The 21,613-nt window shown below is 42.5% G+C and overlaps 1 protein-coding gene across 1 annotated transcript in view; it reads left to right on the forward strand.

Moving 5' to 3' along the window:
- Positions 1-21,613, forward strand: part of DGKQ (diacylglycerol kinase theta) — a 132,196-nt gene that overhangs the window by 72,891 nt on the left and 37,692 nt on the right. Inside the window, exons 8-15 of the mRNA XM_044270756.1 lie at positions 4,007-4,107; positions 6,001-6,224; positions 9,798-9,888; positions 11,045-11,099; positions 13,424-13,485; positions 15,088-15,238; positions 15,588-15,626; positions 15,852-15,967. Coding sequence (XP_044126691.1) covers positions 4,007-4,107; positions 6,001-6,224; positions 9,798-9,888; positions 11,045-11,099; positions 13,424-13,485; positions 15,088-15,238; positions 15,588-15,626; positions 15,852-15,967 — 839 coding nt within the window. The remainder of the gene's footprint in view (positions 1-4,006; positions 4,108-6,000; positions 6,225-9,797; positions 9,889-11,044; positions 11,100-13,423; positions 13,486-15,087; positions 15,239-15,587; positions 15,627-15,851; positions 15,968-21,613) is intronic.

Raw genomic sequence — 21,613 nt, forward strand, 5'->3', positions numbered from 1 at the left:
GGCTCCGTTCTCGATATAGGTGTGGGACCCGCACCTATAAGACATGGAGGAATATCGTAGCGATATGCCCCCATTGTCCATGATGAGACAACCTCTTTAATGGCAGTTACACTTTTTACAAGTTTTATTTGAACATATCGAACTGCGATAACTGGCCTGACTACCAGAGGAGCAAAATGTCCAAACACCTCTGGCAGTGAAAGGGTTAAAGGGGTTGTCCCACAAAATATATTCTACATGTTCCCAATCAGCACCTGGATCTGAATACTTTTGTAATTGCATGCAACTGTATAGCGCCACCTGCTGTTTTTTTTTTTTTCTTTATTTCTCTGGCCACCTCAGTAACATTGCTGGATGACAATGCTCAGTTGCACCCTTCAACTGCCACCAACTGTTAGATGCTTCAAGGCAGAGCTAAAGCAAGAAGTGGGTTGGAAGGGAAAGACTTCAACTTCTCCTTCTTGTTGGATCCACTTTTGGCTTTTGCTCATAAAAGTATCAGAAAAATTGGCACAAAAATTGTGAGAACCCACCCTTACAGGAAGAGAGCTGGTGCAGAAAGGACACTCCCTTTTGAGCTGCCAGTCTGAAATAAGTTTGAATGAGGAGATCTCTGGATCCCTGTCCAGTACATGAGGTTGCCATGTACAATTCAATGTCAGATTTTTTTTTTTTTTTCATTAATCATGGGATAATTAGCTGACTGGTCTTATTGCACAAAGTACGTGACAGGTCTTGTCTAATATAAGAAGGGCAGGATTTCCCACAGTTCCAATAAAACCAAAATGTTAACCCTCAAAAAACAAAACCTAGTTACAATCACAATCGTCCCGTGCCTATAAATGTACATAAGAAGTGGAAGGAAACTCTAATTTGGAAATAGGCACAGGAAAGGCTCTCGCTAAGATGTGTAGTAGACCTTGGATTAGTTTCCTAGAACACTCCACCTTCTTTGTGTGTGCCCGGAAATCCTTTTAAGCATAGTAAATGTTCTTGCAAAGAACAGTTTCCATTTATAGCTGTAAAGAAGATGCCGGTGCTTTAGATATAGCCGATCTATAGATCACTGCCGCTCCAGCATTTCATGCTCTGAAATGGTTTCAGTTCAGAATGCTAATGGTGGCAAAAGCGGGTTCCTGGATAAACTCCACAATTGTGTAGAAAATTGGATTCTAATGGTGTATTCTCCCCTTTCTACCTGATCTACTATGCTTTTCTGTTCATCCGGAGTGTTTTAGTGCATTTGGCTCTGGATCATTTCCCCCACCAGGTTTATTAGTTAGTTTTTATTTTATTTGTGCAGTGGAGATGCCGGGCTTCTTACATCAATTATTAATGGATGCTAAGTGCCGATTTGAAACGCAGAAGCTTCAGCTGGCAAATGTCTGCTGTCTATGTTCTAAATATTAAACACTGAAGATTTGTCCTTATGCGGGCCACATGCCATCTTTGAGGTTAACCGCCAGATTTCCGTTTAATTAGATGGCTGCACAAATCTCTCCATCCAGGCTTTTCAGCTCCGTACCAAATCTGTTAATGGCGTTTCTTTAGCAAGTAATGCAGTGTTATTCATATCATCTAGGACTACTGAATTGTGGCTTATTCAAGCGAGCATTGTAAAACTCGTCCACTAAACATGGATGACATTCCAGCTGCGGGGAACCGGCATTGTCCCCGACAGTGTTCCGTTTCTCCATTTTCCTGTCTGTATGTCATTTGTTTTTCTCGTCTATCCAAAAGCCCTGCTTTCTCTTCTTTCAGCGTCTCAATTTGTGAAAAAAAACACACCACACACAACCTTTGTACGTGTGCTGTCCTTTTTATTTATTTTTATTTTTTACGGACCAGTTGACCCTAGCATGAAAATCAAAGTGAAATAGTGCTGTGATTTTCTCGGCGTGCACTGATGTTCTGTGTGGAAAGAATCACATGGGAATTGGCCCATTGGGGGTCAGTCTTCAGTCCAAGTGCTGTCTGTTCTGTGCTTGGACAGCACATGGACATGAACATTGCTCGTGTGAATAGGCCCTAAGGTTAGCCAAAGATATTACATCTTATGAGGGGCATTTACTAAAGTGTTTATGCCACCGTTGTGGCATAAAAAAAGTCATAAACTTTTGTTGGGTGTCCTCAATTTCATGTATGTGGTGACTGGCAGAACAGTCCCTTACATTTGCCATCAGGGGAAATTGAAGTCCTAATCTTTTCCCCAAGGCTTGCCAAAGGTAGTTAAATTTTTACACAGTTTTCACAGCGCTTTTTTTGCAAGTTGGAGAATTTCAATGTACAATAATTTTTTCTCACTGTCTCAGGATTGTTTCCTCCCATCCTTATCCATAATCAGTTTTGTAGAGAGCTGTTCAAGAAGTCCTTGAACTGAGCTCCTCCACAGTTTTTCCTATGGTCTAGAAAAAGATCTGTGCAAGTGGTGTGGACTTTGTATGAGTAATAGACTAAAGGCCCTTTACAACAGGAATGATGGAGGGATTACTACTCCAGGAACGTTATTTCCTGATAATTGTCCCAGTCATTGGCACCTTTACACTTGCTGACACAACAGGCAATTATCAGGAATGGACCTATTGTTCCCAATAATTGCCTGCTCGTTATAGATGAAAGCTGAATTTCCATGCAGCCATAACTTCTGCTATATGGGGACATTAGATTGATATTGGTTAAACCTTCCCATTTTAGTGGAAATGTCTGACCATCTTTTTTGTGTGGGGGACCTTCCAACCCTCATCTGACGGCAGATGTCAGGAGAGAGAAGGTTCCTGCAGTTTTCAACACGCCTTGTCCATTTATTCTAGGGAAGATAAGCAGCAGGTTGTTCCTGTCTTCAGAACACATGCATGCAGTATGTATGGGAAGTTTGGGAGACATAGGGGTGATTTATTAAGTCCTACACTGGCGGTGGGTCCGCCGAAGTTATGAAGAGGCGCTGGCCCCTACATAACTTCGACAATCTAAATGTAAGACTGCTTCCTTGCTGGCTTACATTTAGACAATTTTCTTCACCTAAAACAGGCGAGGAAAATGATCAATGTGATGAGCCTGCCAGCCGTTCCCCACCCACTTTTTTAGACCTGGCATGACCTAATATATTGGTGTATTTCTGGATAGTAAATGACCCCTATAGTGGCTAGCTTAAAGGGGTATTCCGGTAAGTATAAGTTATCCTGTGAATAGGGGGTAACTATCAGATCGGTAGGGGTCCCACCTTTGGGACCCCCACTGATCATGAGAACAGGGGCCCTGTACCCCCTGCAGGCCCCTTGCTGCTCCCCTAAAATGACTGGAGCGGCTGGTCGCACATGTGTGCGGCCACGCCATTTATTTCTATGGGAGTTTCGGAGATAGCCGAGCGCTGTACTGTTCTCCTGGGGGATAACTTGTACCAACCGGGATACCCCTTTAACTGTATAACGCACAAAGGACAGACCTGGTGCGGGGGGCAAAGACATCTATGGATTTGTATTATCAACCTAGGTTACTGCTGTGTGGTGCCTCCATGAGTCATGTTGTTCTCACCTAGAAGTAAAGCTGGGTACACAGACCCCATATCGTGGCCCATGGAGTCCCTGTGTGTTTGTAATGCAGTCCTGTAGGATATGCGATATTGTCCAATACAGCCCTTATCGTTGTAGACATGCCACAGAATTTCCTCTCTATTATAGGCCAGTTTCATATGAGCGTATTCATAATGTCATCAATACAATTTAGTACAGCGGTGGTCAGACTGGATTTCACAGCCTTATAAATCGGTGTAATGCGGAGAGTTGGTGTGACGGGAGCAGTGTTCAGGCAGGACATGGAGTGTGTGTCAGGGACTGAATACACTTGTGTGAAACCCACCATATAGTTTATGCATCCTTAAAAATAATGGGTACTAGAGGTATAGGAGAAAATGCTTTCTGTGTGTAGCTTTGCCTATATTTCACTGTCTCATATGAGCTGCTTTATGTATCAGAAATGCTACATGGCTTTTGATGTCTTCTTTTTTTAGGCAAACAGTGTTTGAAGATTTATGATGGTCATGATGCAGTAAAGCGGAGTCAGCCCAGGATAATCTCTGTTCCAAGAATTGCAAAAAGTGAAGAAGCAGTGGTAAACGTCATTTTCATTATTAGCCATTTATCCTGCAAGTGCTAAAGAATATCTGTCACCAAACCCTTTGTTTTTGCACATGTTGGCTTGATAAAATAATCTGCAATATTCTATAACTCACACTGTGATCATCCTGAATTTCATCTATGTACATTATTCAGTATAGCGATGTATGGGGGGAAAAGGGAGCACAACCTTTTAGAATGTGAATTTAGTAGCCTTTTTTTATTTGATGTGTCGTGTGACGTCTTTATTCGAAGCCATTGCTGAAGCTCCAGTCTTTAAAGGGGTTTTCTAGGATTATCGTGTTGATGACCCATCCTCAGGATAGGTCATCAATATGAGTTCGGCAGGGGTCTGACACATCACACCCCACTGATTAGTTTTATGAATAGGCTGCGGCGCTCTGAGCACTTTGTGACATCACATTTATTGGTCACATAAACTAGGTGCAGCTCTATCCCATTGAAGTGAATCGGCTGAGCTGTGATACCAAGCACAGCCACTAATAAATGGATGGCGCTGAGCTTGGTAAACTCAGAGGAGGCCTCCTCAAACAGTTGATCAGCAGGGGTCCTAGGAATCCTAAGGATAGGTCATAAACATGATAATCCCAGCTGAACGCTCTGGTGGTGGCGGCTTATATCTTAGTAGAACAAAAGGATTGAACTAAAAAAAATTGTTCATCTGAGTAGGTGAATTGAATATGGGGAGTCAATTTTCCCCATAGACATTGGTGTATTGTTGGCCAGACCTGCCGTTCTCGGTGTGTTTGGCCAACAATGCACTAATGAATATGGGGCTTTAAGCCTGTATTACACAGCCCGATGTCTCAGACCATTGTCGGGAGGGAAGCATTCCCTCCTGGCAATAGCCTGCTCGCTAGTGGAGGACACTGCTGATATTACACGCAGCAATCTCCTTTCGCAGCATGGGGAGGAGGGATCGCTTTGCCATTGCTCGTCCCCATGCTGTATAGTGGTTTGCTGGCGGTAGATTGTTGTTCAACACCACGATCTGCCGCCTGCAAACTATAATTTTTTTAACATGTCAAAAGATCAACAAGCTCGTTCTTCGGGCATTTGGTGACAGTATTACACTGCAAGATGATCGCTAACAAGCGTTCATACAATACAATACAGGCTTTAGTCATTCAAAGATAGAATATCTCCTTACACTCATTCTCTTCTACATCGTGGGCCACAAAAAACAGAAACAGGTTTTCCTTGTGTAGTTTGTATAGGCTAATGCTTATCTGGCCTTATTCATCAAAACTGTCATAGTAAAACTGGCTTTTGTTCCCATAGCAGTCAGAGCTCAGCAAGAATTGATTGAGGCCCAGTCAAGTGGAAATCTCTGTAGAGGGCAGTAGTGTAGTCCAACATTTTGTATATGGTTCAACACATAATTGTGGCTCATTCATAAATTTTCGGACCTTCCCTTTCCAGCAAAAAGCAGTATGTATGGTTGTGTGCGGAAGTATTTGTGGCTGATGGCAAAAAAATAAAAAAATGTGGACAACCACGTTCAGTCACCTGTCATTGTTGTAGACATCCAGGAGAGGGTTTGTGAAGCCCAAAAGTTATGCTAGCAGGCACACACCATGTGTACAATTAATTCACCCACTGTCCAGAATATGGAACGTGTGGTGTGGAAGAAGGTCCTGAACATAATACAGGCACAACCTCCAGCATCTCCTGTCTGTTGTCCTGCACAAACCACACAAGAGAAACAGGCCTCTGGTTTGGTTGCTCACTCAGTATGTTGTAATAGAACATTCATTATTATAACTCAGCTACGAAACTGTGACCGATGCCCTTTACGTACTTTCATTAAACAGCTTGTAAGATTTTAATGGAATCCAAAGCTTATGTTTTTGTCCTCATGTTACAGGAGGCCTCCTTAAGGGTGTATTACATTCCTGATGATCCACAGGATTATGAACTTCAGACATTGACTCAGCAGACATTGGACTCAGATGACATCATTAACAGGAATGGAGCTATGGATGATGGCAAAGGGAGTTCTGTGTTCAAAGAGGCCACACCTGAAGCTTGGATAATCAGGGCAAAGCCAAAGGAGCGAGAAGTCATTAAAGTTTATCTTGGCTGGATGAAGTAAGTTGTGTTACTGACTCTTGTGTTGGCAGTGACTAAGTTTTAGCTAAAGTAGCAGCAAAAAGCTTTGGTTTAACTGAGTAAGATGGTGTCTGAGATACCAAATGTGATTTATTTTAATTTTTTTTCTTAGTACCGTAGCTTTAAGAGGTTGGCCAATAACATACATTGGTGGCATATCGTTAGTAGATGGGACCTCCACCTATCTCTAGAACGGAGCTTGCAAAGGGAAGGAGAGAGGACTGCACATGTGCAGATGCCCTCGCAGATGCCATCCATTAATTTCTTTGGGACTGAGGCCCGGCTAATTCTGTCAGTCCCTTAGAAGCAAATAGAGCAGTGACCATATTTGCGTGGGTTGCTTCCCATTCATTTTTATGGGACTTACAAAAATAGCCGTGGGTGCAGCTTAGCTGTTTTTGTCATTCCCATAGAAATGAACAGCGGGTGGCTGCGCATGTGTCGTCCGCTGGCCTTCAATCTGTGGCCTCCATTCTAGAGACGTTGGTGGCATAACCTAGCGATATGCCACCAATGTGTAAGATGGTTCAAACCTTATCCGAGAGTGTAAACTGCCCCCTTCCTCCCGCCGCTGCAACTTCTCCCCGTCCACGGATGAAAATATCTGGTGTCGGTGGGGGGCAGCCAATGGCAGACAGGGATAAGCCTCCCTAGCGTCACCCGCGATGCTAGGGATGCTCGTCCCTTACCCGCCTGCCATTGGCTGCACCCCCATCCGCGCACGGGGAGAAGCTGCAGCGGCGGTGCGTGGAGCCAGGTTAGTATATTTAGTGTGAGGGGCCCGGCATATTGGGGGGGGCAATTAATACTCTCGGATAACCCCTTTTAAGGCCTCTTTCACACGGGCGTCATGTTTTTTGCCCGGATAAGAGGCGGGTGCGTTGCGGGAAAATGCGCGATTTTTCCGCGCGAGTGCAAAACATTGTCATGCGTTTTGCACTCGCGTGAGAAAAATCGCGCATGTTTGGTACCCAAACCCGAACTTCTTCACAGAAGTTTGGGCTTGGGATTGATGTTCTGAAGATTGTATTATTTTCCCTTATAACATGGTTATAAGGGAAAATAATAGCATTCTGACTACAGAATGCATAGTATAATAGTGCTGGAAGGGTTAAAAAAATAAAAAAGTTAACGCACCTTATCCTCTTGTTCGCGTAGTTCGTTCCCGGTCTGTTCTTTGCTAGCTGTGGGCTTGGGCTGAATGACCTGTGGTGACGTCAGATCACATGCTCCAATCACATGGTCCATCACCATGGTGATGGAGCATGTGATCTGACGTCATCACAGGTCCTTTAGCCCAAGCCCACAGCTAGCAAAGAACAGACCGGGAACGAACTACGCGAACAAGAGGATAAGGTGAGTTAACTTTTTTATTTTTTTAACCCTTCCAGCACTATTATACTATGCATTCTGTAGTCAGAATGCTATTATTTTCCCTTATAACCATGTTATAAGGGAGAATAATACAGTGAATAGACTGTCACCTAGAACCCATGCGTGAAAATCGCACCGCATCCGCACTTGCTTGCGGATGCTTTCGATTTTTCACGCAACCCCATTCACTTCTATGGGGCCTGCGTTGCGTGGATTATCGCACCGCAACGCACAAAGAGGAGCAGGCTGCGATTTTCACGCAACGCATAAGTGATGCGTGAAAATCACCGCTCATGTGAACAGCCCCATAGAAATGAATGGGTCAGGATTCAGTGCGGGTGCAATGCGTTCAACTCACGCATCGCACCCGCGCGGAATACTCGCTCGTGTGAAAGGGGCCTAAGGCTGGTCTTCCCTGTTCAGGTTTTCTGATGCAGTTTTTTAAGCTAAAACCAGGTGGGGATTGTACGTGGCGAGTGAGTATAAAGGACAGATACTAACTACCTTTTTAATCCACTCCTGGTTTTGGCTCCAAAAACGACATCAGAAAGATTGAAAACTTGGAAACCTAGCCGTTAGCTGCTTGGCCATAATTTAAAATGTATATGTACATTATTTCTAGTTCATGTGTCCTCTTATGAAATAAGGAGCCATGGCCCTCATCCGCTTGTATTCTTTATCCTCTCTATAGCTATGCCCTTGACTTTGTATTTTCAAGACTGAAGGCTGTTTTACAGTACATTGATCTACTACTTAACTGTTTGTTCTCTCTGCGGCAGTAACTATTACTTCATTATTTCAGACCTTCTGCTTCTTCTTCCTGTGCCGTTCACCGTTCTAATGTTAATATGTAAGGATATTAGGTATGGTTGAACGTGGTGTTTTTTTTCCCTTCAAAACAGGAAGCAGTATGACATTTGTCATCACATAAATTGACCATCTCAAGGAGGATGTGGTGACTGTGGAAAGCTGTATTTTTGTGGTTTCTGCACTATGTTGTCAATTCTTATGCTCTTGTTATTCCTCTGCATTATTACTGAATGTACTTCATATCTCTGCTCTATTTTGCAGTTACCTAGCTTATGGCACTGAATTATGGTTTGGGCCATTGTTTTTCTTGCCATTGTCCGTCCCATATATATCTTTCAAGTAAACACATAGGCGGAGGTTTATTAACTTTTTTTTATCCCACAATAGTGGCATAAAAAAGAAACAGATTATAGCACAAGGCCATATTTATGGCATAATTAGCGAGCCAGGAGCTGTGCCAAATTTATTAAGAGGCCCCGTCAGTTTTTATCTTCAAGTGAACAAATGCAAAGTTCACTGTGTACAGGTGTGATACTTTTATAGGTTACAGTGTATTATACTGTCAGTACTATACTGACTGGCACTATCAGGCCACGACAGAGAGGCCATTTTAGTTTCCCATCACTGTGTGTGTTGGAACATTTCCTTGAACCTCTTTATGAAACCACAACCATGGTACGTGGAGTGGTTTTGGTGAATATTGCTGCAGCTCTCTACCTTATGAGTATGTCTGTGAATAAGCCCTAAGCTCACCTTCAAAGGTAGGAATATAATGAGAAAGGTGACCTTGAACAGGCTATTCCGAGACTTAGATTTGACCACCTATCCTCCAGAAAAGACATCTGTTGACTAAGCTCATTGTTGGGTGTCACACTGTTGGGACCACCACCATTCAGCTGTGTTCTGTGAGGGAACACAGCAGTTATTTTTTTAGTTTCCACGCAGCACCACCATAGTGGAAATAAAACATTACTGTATACACATTAACATCCATGAGCTGTCTGTGTAATGCAATGTCTAGATGTTCTTCCAGAACCAGAGACACGCTTTGTAATTGCCTGCTGCTCTGGCCAATAGATGATCCTGAATGGAGGAATTGGATTTGTTAAACCATACTGCTCCTCGATGCAGTTCAGTATAATTAGTACAAGTGACCTCTTCACTGATTCATTCTAAGGCCTTTTTACACTTTTTGGAAGCATTCTAGACTGCAGCATGCACGCTCAGTGATCAGTTTTTCTCCCATTGACTGCTACAAATAGTGGTGCATTTCTAGGGCTTTGTGTAAGCTATTCATTGCTTTCTCCATGAAATGCTTCCATATTGCTTGCTTGCCTTCTCTTATGTGTGACATTTTTTTATTCCTAGAGTGGGTGTGGCTTTTATATCCATTCCGGTGAATCGGGAGAACACCGTGCAAAGCATCATTCAAGAAGTTCTGCTACAGCTTGGTCATCTGGTAATCTACTCCTTTTTATCATAGTGCCCATACACAGTGTTTCTCCCTTATCCCTTCAGCTTTGTCATGCTTTAAAACACAAAACGACTTGTCAACTTACCAGAACGAATAAATCATAATCTCTACAAAGCAATCTACAGTCATAGAAATTACTCTCTAATCTGTATAGATAGGATGAAAATGTGAGTCTTATAGTCCAAGAAAATGCTATTTGGTTAGATGTAGCCTCAGTGAACATTTTTTAAAGGGCTTATACCATGAATAATGTACAAAATGAAAATCGTACATAGTCTATTACATGACGACCTCTTTCTAACATTGTTCACCTGCTCGACATCGCAGCGATGAGCAGGTGTAATTACAAGCTGTACCATTCATTTCAGTGGGACGGCTCCTTCCTATTCAAGTGTATAGGAACGAGCCATCCCATAGAAATGAATGGGATGGCTTGTAATTACACCTGCTCGCCATCGACAGCGCAGCAACAAACAAGAGAAAGCCATGCTGGCATGTAGCATGGCCCTCTCTTCAACCAGCTGATCGGCGGGGGTGCCGGGTGTTGGACCCCCTGATCTGATATTGATGACCTATCTTGAGGATAGGTCATCAATATTAAAATCCCGGAAAAGTCATTTAAATAACGCAGTAGCTATAATTTTTTAATTGCATGCAAATACAAAAGTGTTCAGATCCAGATGCTGGTTTGAAAAATGTTTTTTTTTTTTTTTTTTTTTTTTTTTTTTGTGGTACAACCCCTTTAAGGACCATATGAATGGTATATGCCGTAAATTGTTGTTTTTTGGGTTAACCAACAGCTGGACCCCTCTCTGATCCTGAGAACTTGTGTTGTCATGTTCCCCATTTGCACAGACAAGAGGCATTTATTCTGTTTCCAGGATCGTAGTGAGTTCCTGATGTCAAACACCCACTGAACCAATATTTGTGCCTTATCTTGTGGATATGTCTGCCTGTAGCCCCATTTTAAAACAAATTGGCTATTCCAATGGTGATGTAAATGTGTTATATTAACTAATATGCATTCTGGTACAGTATTTTGTGTTTAATAGTTGTATTGCATGGAGATCACTTCATAGAGATATTTACTTAATCTGTACGTGGAGAAATGTCTTAATGGATGCCATTTCTTATTTTCCAGAAGGAAAATCAAGAGAATTTCAGATTAGTGGAAGTACTTATGGGCAGCAAACAAGGTAAGAATCTAAACTCTAGAGGGGTGGTGTGGCAGATCCTCTTTTGGCTCAGAGTGGCATATAAAAACAAAATAAACCCTGATCACCTTTGTCGCTATCTTACCACTACTGTTTCAACACTTAAAAAAAAATATATATATAGCACTGCAAATCACTGTGATGGGCAGCAATACATAACTAAGCTTAAGCAAGTTTTAGGTAAAAAAAAAATCTATATTTTCTCATTTCCCTGGTTCTCTTCTGGCCCTTTGTTTACCTGCAATACCAACAATCTCTGCCCCTCCCCCTGCTCTGCAAAGGGAATGAGTACAGGTGCTGCCCTGAGTGACTTGTCTGCCTGCTGGGAGACTCAGCAGTATGTTGTATTTGTAGGACTACAAGTCCCAGCTGTACAATGACGACAGTGCTGATACACACAGGATCTTCCCCCTACCTGTTCTTGTGTAATGCTCTGCAGAACTCCTCTGTCAGCTCTTGTACCCAGCATTGGTCTCCTCGTTGCCTGCAGCTACTCAGTAAAGCCTTCAGCCCTGAGTCTGTGCAGCTGAAGGGGTTAATGTTTTTCCTCAAGAATCCAGGGAGAGAGCAATAAGCAGCAGCCGGCAGTGCAGGGGGCCGTGGCCAGCACAGTGACATCTCGTGTACAGGCACATATCTGCTCTCTCAGGCTTGTGCAAGAAACCTCATCAGAGCAGGGGGAGAAGCTGACATCACAGGTCATGTGACCCTCAGTGAAATCTGATAAAGGAGCAACTGCAGATAAAGTAAGTGAATTGTAAAGTCCTTTCATTTGCCTAGTTAGAACAAAAAAATAACTCCGACAACCCCTTAAGTTTCCTGCTGGACTCTGCATCTCACTGCTTATCAGTGCACAGAAATGCTCATTTATCCCCCAGCCAGTCACCGGCCGAGTTGGTAACTCTGCTTAGCCAGTGAGGTGGGTTGTGTCCGTTTCAGCCGTGGACCCTGAGGAGAAGACTGAAGTGGTTAATTACTACTTCTGACTTGTCCTTTCCTAGGTGCATAGCGCTCAATGAGTGACAAATAGTGATTATAGGAAACGGCTACGACACTTCCTCTACTAGACCCGGCAATCATGTGCTCGCCAAGTGTCTCGGGCATAGGAGAGCAAGGGTTTTAGCATGGTCTGAAAATATGGCGATACAAAGAAAAGTTTTTTATTTATTTTTTTGTTTGTTTTTTTACAATAGAAGTCTATGGTGAATGATGCCATAAAGTGTGTATGTTAAACGGATGGGAAAAACGTGATGTCAACCCTGCCTAATTTTGTTGTTCAGTGGAATTAAGGCTACTTTCACACTAGCGTTCATAGGTCCTTCAAACGGAGCTCACGAGCGGACCCGAACGCCTCCGTCCAGCCCTGATGCAGTCTGAATAGAGCGGATCCGCTCAGACTGCATCAGTCTGGCGGCGTTCAGCCTCCGCTCCGCTCGCCTCCGCACGGACAGGCGGACAGCTGAACGCTGCTTGCAGCGTTCAGCTGTCCGCCTGGCCGTGCGGAGGCGAGCGGATCCGTTCAGACTTACAATGTAAGTCAATGGGAACGGATCCGCTTGAAGATGTCACCATATGGCTCAATCTTCAAGCGGATCCGTCACCCATTGACTTTACATTGAAAGTCTGAACGGATCCGCTCAGGCTACTTTCACACTTAGAATTTTTTCTAAGTTATTAATGCAGACGGATCCGTACTGAACGGAGCCTCCGTCTGCATTAATATGATCGGATCCGTTCAGAACGGATCCGATCGACCGCTAGTGTGAAAGTAGCCTTAGGCGATGCCAAATTTATATGGTTTTTATTATGTTTGACTAGTTAAAAGAAAAAAAAAAAACTTTGAAAAAAAGTATTTTTTTACCATTGTAAAAAAAAAAGTATCTTTTTTTTTGTTACTGGACTCTGCAGTATTCGAGAACGTGGTGTGCGGCATTTTTGTGTCCTTTTGTATTTTAATGTATATGTCAAACGGAGACACAAAGCGTTAGGTGAACCCACCCTCAGCCTTAGAATTTTTTTTTGTGAAACACATATTGAATTCAGTGGTGCTTTTAAAAGATTCTACCTGTCCCCCAAAAATTAGCCCACATAAGGTTATGTGAATGGAAAAGAATAAACCTTATGGGTCTGGGAATGCTAGGAGGAAAAACAAAAATGAAAATTGTCCGGGTCCTTAAGGGGTTAACACTGTTCTGGAGCCAATCTTACTGCCTTTCTTCTGGCAACACTGTAAATCCAATAAACTAAGCTGTCTGTTGTGTTTTTTTTTAGCAGAGTAACAGTATTTTATCACTTTGTTTCCTTAGTGCAAAGACTGGTTCTGCCAGGTGAAGAGTTAATTCTTGACCGACTTAACGATGTACGGAAGGTTAGTTGTCATTTTCTGATAATGCTGACAGTGGCTACAAAACACCGCAATGGAATACAGCAATACATAATGCAATAGTAGTGAATTACCGTATTTTTCCCCCTATAAGATGCACCTGCTCATAAGCTAAACCTAGGTTTTAGAAGAGGACAATAAGAAAAAAATTATTTTTGATCAGACTTTCTAATGTTAACCAGACCTAAGCTTAGAGCCCCAATCAAACCCCCAATGTTAATCAGATCCCCAGTATTAAAGGGGTTGTCCGGGATCAAAATTATTTTAAAAAACATGTTCTCTCATAATATATAGCAGATTCAAGGCCCCCCATGATGTTTTTATGTATTTTTACCACTTCTCCAGGGCACCGACGTTCCCCCAATGATTGTTTACATGTATGTTAGGTGTGCAGTAACTTCCTGCCGCACTGCCTTGTGGGTCTTAGCGCAGCTCAGCATCGCATTGTTTGAGCTGTTCATCAAATTACTAACAACTCCTCCGTGCATCCGCCCCTCTCATTGACATTCCGCCTCCTGCCGCACATATCCCTCCCCCTTCTTAGTTACGCCCCTAACCCCGCCTGATCTTACGCCTGCATGCTCAGTCCCTCCCTTCTAACATGCACTCAATGTGCTCTACATAATTGGCTTTTGTGCAAGTGACATCACTGGACCAGACTTAGTGCTGTGTGCTGTGTGTTGCCGCCTAGTTACCGCCCTCCGTGCGCTCTGTATAATGAGTGTGGCTGGCGGTGACATCACCGGGCTTCTTACGAAGCAGAAGAAGAGGCTTCGCTCTCCAGACAAAGGGGCCCGGTATGTCACTTACTTTGAAAAAATATTCACTTCCGGCTCCGATTTTTCAGATGTGAAAAAGGGGCATCACAAAATGCATAGAAAGGTAGGACACGCATGTATGGACTGTTTAGGACAACCCTTTTAATAAGACCCCCAATCGGACCTCACCTCAAACCCCCATTGTTAATAAGACCCTCAATTAGAACTGAGATCAGTCCTCCACTGTTAATAAGACCGCAATCAGACCACCAATGTTTATAAGACCCCATTCAGACCTCAGCTCAGACCCCTAATGAGACGTCGGATTAGACCCCCATTCAGACCTTAGATCAGACTCCCATGTTAATCAGACCTCAGAGCAGACAAAAAAAAAAGTCAACTTACCTCTCCGGTTTCGGAAACCACCATTGCACCTGAGACACACCTCTCTTCCTGGTCTTCATGCCGCACTGTGCTGTGACCGACGTTGTTACGGAGCGCGCCCATGTCCTTGCGGTATGCACAGGTTACAGCACAGCATGCGAAGCACTGCAGGAGAAGATGAGGAAATGGTAAGTACAGAGCCTGTACGGGGAGCGCTGCATTCACTGCTCCCTGCTCCTCCTGTACTAATGAGCACGTCCATAATTAAGGTGTTGATTAGTACCCGCCCCATGAGACGCACTGACATTTTCCCTACTATTATTATTATTTTATTTTTTGGGCGTCTTATAGGACGAAAAATACGGTATCTCATTCAGAAGCAACACATTTATGCTACTAACAGTCTGGACAGTTTGTGTGACTCCTCTTTTGTTTTGTATGTTAGACCTCTATCCGGCAAATGAAACAAACCAGATTTTACTTAGAAGAAAACACAAAGCCGGATATTAAAGTGGAACTCTTGCTCAGTGGCTTGCCAGTGTTACTTTCTAATGATGAATATACCAATATCTTAAAGGAAAGCCTGGAAATAAAGGGTGAGCAGAATTGCTTATTGAATGAAACGTAACACTTCCTTAGTCTTCAGTTTGGGTTTAGAGATTATTGATCTCCCTCGAAGGAAGATGTCTCTAAAGAGCTTAGTTTGTGAAATGAAGTCATCGGATATTCTAACATGGTACTTTCTAAGGCCCATTAAAGTAACCGGAGATAAACTGAGATTGTGCAGTGCTGACATAAGACAATTGCTTGGACTGTACAATTAGGAGGAAATCTAGTGTAATTTTTTTTATTTGACTTTTTTATTCAAATTTTGAAGACCATTTAAGACATGATTAATAATATTTAAAGTCTACAATTTTACAGTGCAATTTCTCTTCTTTACAGAAAATGTGGTTACTGTCCTTCCAGTTTATGCGCCCCAAGGTAATATCTAGTTGTTAATGTGGTAATTCCCGGCTGTAAGTTCTACATGATAAAATATTTATTTACTTCTATGCAGATATTTTTGGCGGAATGTGTAATACGCTTGGACATGTTCTTATTTTAGGGTAACAAATGTGGGGTGTTGGCTAAAACGAAAAGTCGGACTCTGGAGGGGTCTGTACAGCGTTTGCAGAAGTGTTGACTCCTATGGTATATTTTTTCTAGGTGCTGTTGTATTGCAGATTTCCTGTTTTTCTGAAGCAGAGCGAATATTTATGCTAGTAAAAGACACTACTGTTAACGATAAGCAGCTTACAGCTACTATAATTCCCCATATCCTGGTAAGTTTCTCGACTTTAGAGAAGCCAAAGGTTGTTTATTGTAAGTTGCGTTATTTCCAAAAATGTGAACAATATAAGGGTGCATTCACACAACCGTATGTATTTAGCAGTCTGCAAAATGTGGATCCGTTGACTTCAATGGGTCCTAGGTCCAAGAATGGAACATGTTCTATGGAAGACGACAATATTCGAATTTTCCGGATCTCCTTTATGTGGCTGCAAAATACATACAGTCTTATGAATGTAACCTTACTGTAGACTAAAGACCTAGCTTGTGCTTACCTTTATGATTTAGGATTTATATAAATCACTTTTATGATGAAACTGTGTAAACCTGGATCTAGCCCTAAATATGTCTTCCACTATAAAATTGCTATGCAGTAGATCTGTAAATATTATGTTTTTGTTAAATGTTGCTTCTGGTGATGGCAGCAGAATAATTACAGTAATGCAGTGATGTTGTGATAAGAAGTGCAGTGGAAAAGAAAATTGTTGAGGCAATGATTGTCGGTGCCATAGTTACTTTGATAAGGAGGCATGCTGTGATGAGTGAGCCACTATTGACTTCATAGGCTAGTTTTAGACGAGCGTGTTCATTCCAGGAAACGCGCTCTGTCCGGCCTGAACGCTGCTCTTGTAAAATGTCGTCACTGCATTATAATGCTGTGGGTTCCTGTCTGACCTCCGCTGTAATGAAGTGTGCCTGTCAGTGTTTCATAATCAATGTGCCCGCTCCTGTACTACGTTTTTTATGTATGTTATGTACAGTATAAAGGTTCAATTTAAAGGGCTTTTCTGGGGAATCAATAAATAAAAAAATACAATTGTATAAAAAAATACCAAGGGAAACATGTTCACCTTCTGTAATGGAACTCACTGACACATCATACTGGAATGGCAGGATCGGTGAGGGTGAGTAATTTTTTTTATTTTTTTTTTTAAACCTTTGTTAACCCACCTCCTCCAGACGATAATTCCCAATTTTTTTTTTTTTTTATCCTGTTGTGCTTCTGAAAGAAACCTGTCAATTATCGTCCAAAGGGGAAGGCGAGCCGCATCAGTGCTGACTGCTAACACAGCAGTGACAGACCATTGAGATCAGCAGGCACTCAGTGAGGGCAGCGCAGTACAGCTGACAGGTTCTCTTTAATAAAAAAAAATCCAAAGAAAAAATTACAGCTATTACCATGTGTGTTTTTTTTTTTTTTTTTTTTTTTTTTTTCCCTGCACGTGAATGTGCTTTTTAATTCCTTTCTCATTCAATGTAAATTACTAACATGGGTGTACTGTATATATTTCAGATTGGATTTCTTATTTACAAAGGGCTTCTGTACTGGGTTTCACATGACCGCTTTCACTTTGTGTTTTTCTAATCCACTCCCTTGCTGTTTTACATTTGACCTTCAAAGACGTTTTATGATATCTTAGTTACTTTAAATAAGATAAAGTTATCACAAAGGGTAAGCAGTAAAGTAAAAAAACAAAGGGCCACTAAATCCTGAACAACAAGAAAAGAGGCATAATCTGCTAATAATTGTCTATAGCTCTATCTGCATGGACATCTACGAGCTCCTACAAAAATCAGTTTTAGCAGATTTCTTGCTTCTTCTCTTCAGCTGGGGACTGGTTCTGTGCACCAGCATGACCTCACAGTCAAAACCAGGCGTTCAGGGAAAGAAGCTGGGCTTAATCCCCATTCACTTCAATGTATGCCCAGAGCACTATGAAAGAGGGGGAAATTACAAAACTTAGCTTCTTACAAAACCTCATCCTTTGTGTTTGGATCTATACTATACAGTAGCAAGACACTGGCACTACAGAAAGTGTTACCCAGCTTCTTCAGGTGCTTCAGTTTCAAATTTGCCTATATAGGCAGGAGATTTCTCACTGTCTGCAAATCTGACATACTTTATGGTGGGGAACGTGTCTTGGGTTACAAGTAACCCATCTTTCCCAGGACCCTAAAAGGCAAATCAGTCTAGCTATGACACTGTTTAGGAATGAGGAGGGGGATTTCTCTTTTGTAGATTTAGTATTCCGCAGTCTCTGTTATAGCTCTTCATGATGGTAACTAGGGATGAGCGAACTCGAACTGTATAGTTCGGGTTCGTACCGAATTTTGGGGTGTCCGTGACACGGACCCGAACCCGGACATTTTCGTAAAAGTTCGGGTTCGGTGTTCGTCGCTTTCTTGGCGCTTTTGTGACGCTTTCTTGGCGCTTTTTGAAAGGCTGCAAAGCAGCCAATCAACAAGCGTCATACTACTTGCCCCAAGAGGCCATCACAGCCATGCCTACTATTGGCATGGCTGTGATTGGCCAGAGCACCATGTGACCCAGCCTCTATTTAAGCTGGAGTCACATAGCGCCGCCCGTCACTCTGCTCTGATTAGCGTAGGGAGAGGTTGCGGCTGCGACAGTAGGGCGAGATTAGGCAGATTAACTCCTCCAAAGGACTTGATTAACTGATCGATCTGCAGCTGTGGATCATTGAGCTGCTGATCCTCAATTGCTCACTGTTTTTAGGCTGCCCAGACCGTTTGTCAGTCACATTTTTCTGGGGTGATCGGCGGCCATTTTGTGTCTTGTGGTGCGCCAGCACAAGCTGCGACCAAGTGCATTTAACCCTCAATGGTGTGGTTGTTTTTTGGCTAAAGCCTACATCAGGGTGAAGCTGTCACACCAAGTGCATTTAACCAGCAATAGTCTGTTCATTTTTTGGCCATATACAAAATCAGGGGCAAGCTGCGCCTGTCACCAAGTGCATTTAACCCTCAATGGTGTGGTTGTTTTTTGGCTAAAGCCTACATCAGGGTGAAGCTGTCACACCAAGTGCATTTAACCAGCAATAGTCTGTTCATTTTTTGGCCATATACAAAATCGGGGGCAAGCTGCGCCTGTCACCAAGTGCATTTAACCCTCAATGGTGTGGTTGTTTTCTGGCTAAAGCCTACATCAGGGTGAAGCTGTCACACCAAGTGCATTTAACCAGCAATAGTCTGTTTATTTTTTGGCCATATACTACATCAGGGGCAAGCTGCGCCCGTCACCAAGTGCATTTAACCCTCAGTAGTGTGGTTGGTCAAGCTGTGACACCAAGTGCATTTAACCAGCAATAGTCTGTTCATTTTTTGGCCATATACTACATCAGGGGCAAGCTGCGCCCGTCACCAAGTGCATTTAACCAGCAATAGTGTGGTTATTTTTTGGCCATATCCCAGTCTAATTCTGTCACTAAATCCATACCGGTCACCCAGCGCCTAAATACTAGGCCTCAAATTTATATCCCGCTAAATCTCTCGTTACCGCTGTCCTGTTGTAGCTGGGAAAGTTATTTAGTGTCCGTCAAAGCACATTTTTTGTTCTGGGTTGAAGTACAATTCCCAATTTAGCAATTTCATAATTTAGTGGTTTCTGCTATATCAGAGCTATTTGAAATCTATCCCTAAAAGGGTATATAATATTCAAGGTGCACATTGGGTCATTCAGAATAACTTCACACACACCCGCTACTGTGTATTTTCAAGTCTAATTCTGTCACTAAACCCATACCTGTCACCCAGCGCCTAAATACTAGGCCTCAAATTTATATCCTGCTAAATCTCTCGTTACCGCTGTCCTGTTGTAGCTGGGAAAGTTATTTAGTGTCCGTCAAAGCACATTTTTTGTTCTGGGTTGAAATACAATTCCCAATTTAGCAATTTCATAATTTAGTGGTTTCTGCTATATCAGAGCTATTTGAAATCTATCCCTAAAAGGGTAGATCATATTGAAGGTGCACATAGGGTCATTCAGAATAACTTCACACACACCCGCTACTGTGTATTTCCAAGTCTAATTCTGTCACTAAACCCATACCTGTCACCCAGCGCCTAAATACTAGGCCTCAAATTTATATCCCGCTAAATCTCTCGTTACCGCTGTCCTGTTGTAGCTGGGAAAGTTATTTAGTGTCCGTCAAAGCACATTTTTTGTTCTGGGTTGAAGTACAATTCCCAATTTAGCAATTTCATAATTTAGTGGTTTCTGCTATATCAGAGCTATTTGAAATCTATCCCTAAAAGGGTATATAATATTCAAGGTGCACATTGGGTCATTCAGAATAACTTCACACACACCCGCTACTGTGTATTTCCAAGTCTAATTCTGTCACTAAACCCATACCTGTCACCCAGCGCCTAAATACTAGGCCTCAAATTTATATCCTGCTAAATCTCTCGTTACCGCTGTACTGTTGTTGCTTGGAAAGATATTTAGTGTCCGTCAAAGCACATTTTTTGTTCTGGGTTGAAGTACAATTCCCAATTTAGCAATTTCATAATTTAGTGGTTTCTGCTATATCAGAGCTATTTGAAATCTATCCCTAAAAGGGTATATAATATTCAAGGTGCACATTGGGTCATTCAGAATAACTTCACACACACCCGCTACTGTGTATTTTCAAGTCTAATTCTGTCACTAAACCCATACCTGTCACCCAGCGCCTAAATACTAGGCCTCAAATTTATATCCTGCTAAATCTCTCGTTACCGCTGTACTGTTGTTGCTGGGCAAGATATTTAGTGTCCGTCAAAGCACATTTTTTGTTCTGGGTTGAAATACAATTCCCAATTTAGCAATTTCATAATTTAGTGGTTTCTGCTATATCAGAGCTATTTGAAATCTATCCCTAAAAGGGTATATAATATTCAAGGTGCACATTGGGTCATTCAGAATAACTTCACACACACCCGCTACTGTGTATTTTCAAGTCTAATTCTGTCACTAAACCCATACCTGTCACCCAGCGCCTAAATACTAGGCCTCAAATTTATATCCTGCTAAATCTCTCGTTACCGCTGTACTGTTGTTGCTGGGCAAGATATTTAGTGTCCGTCAAAGCACATTTTTTGTTCTGGGTTGAAATACAATTCCCAATTTAGCAATTTCATAATTTAGTGGTTCCTGCTATATCAGAGCTATTTGAAATCTATCCCTAAAAGGGTATATAATATTCAAGGTGCACATTGGGTCATTCAGAATAACTTCACACACACACGCTTCTGTGCATTTCCAAGTCTAATTCTGTCACTAAATCCATACCGGTCACCCAGCGCCTAAATACTAGGCCTCAAATTTATATCCCGCTGAATTTGAATACAATACATTGGGCCAAATAATATATTTGTTGTTGTGGTGAACCATAACAATGAGAAAAACATCTAGTAAGGGACGCGGACGTGGACATGGTCGTGGTGGTGTTAGTGGACCCTCTGGTGCTGGGAGAGGACGTGGCCGTTCTGCCACATCCACACGTCCTAGTGTACCAACTACCTCAGGTCCCAGTAGCCGCCAGAATTTACAGCGATATATGGTGGGGCCCAATGCCGTTCTAAGGATGGTAAGGCCTGAGCAGGTACAGGCATTAGTCAATTGGGTGGCCGACAGTGGATCCAGCACGTTCACATTATCTCCCACCCAGTCTTCTGCAGAAAGCGCACAGATGGCGCCTGAAAACCAACCCCATCAGTCTGTCACATCACCCCCATGCATACCAGGGAAACTGTCTCAGCCTCAAGTTATGCAGCAGTCTCTTATGCTGTTTGAAGACTCCGCTGGCAGGGTTTCCCAAGGGCATCCACCTAGCCCTTCCCCAGCGGTGAAAGAC

This window comes from Bufo gargarizans, chromosome 1 (assembly GCF_014858855.1).
Source record: "Bufo gargarizans isolate SCDJY-AF-19 chromosome 1, ASM1485885v1, whole genome shotgun sequence".
Classification (NCBI taxonomy): domain Eukaryota; kingdom Metazoa; phylum Chordata; class Amphibia; order Anura; family Bufonidae; genus Bufo; species Bufo gargarizans.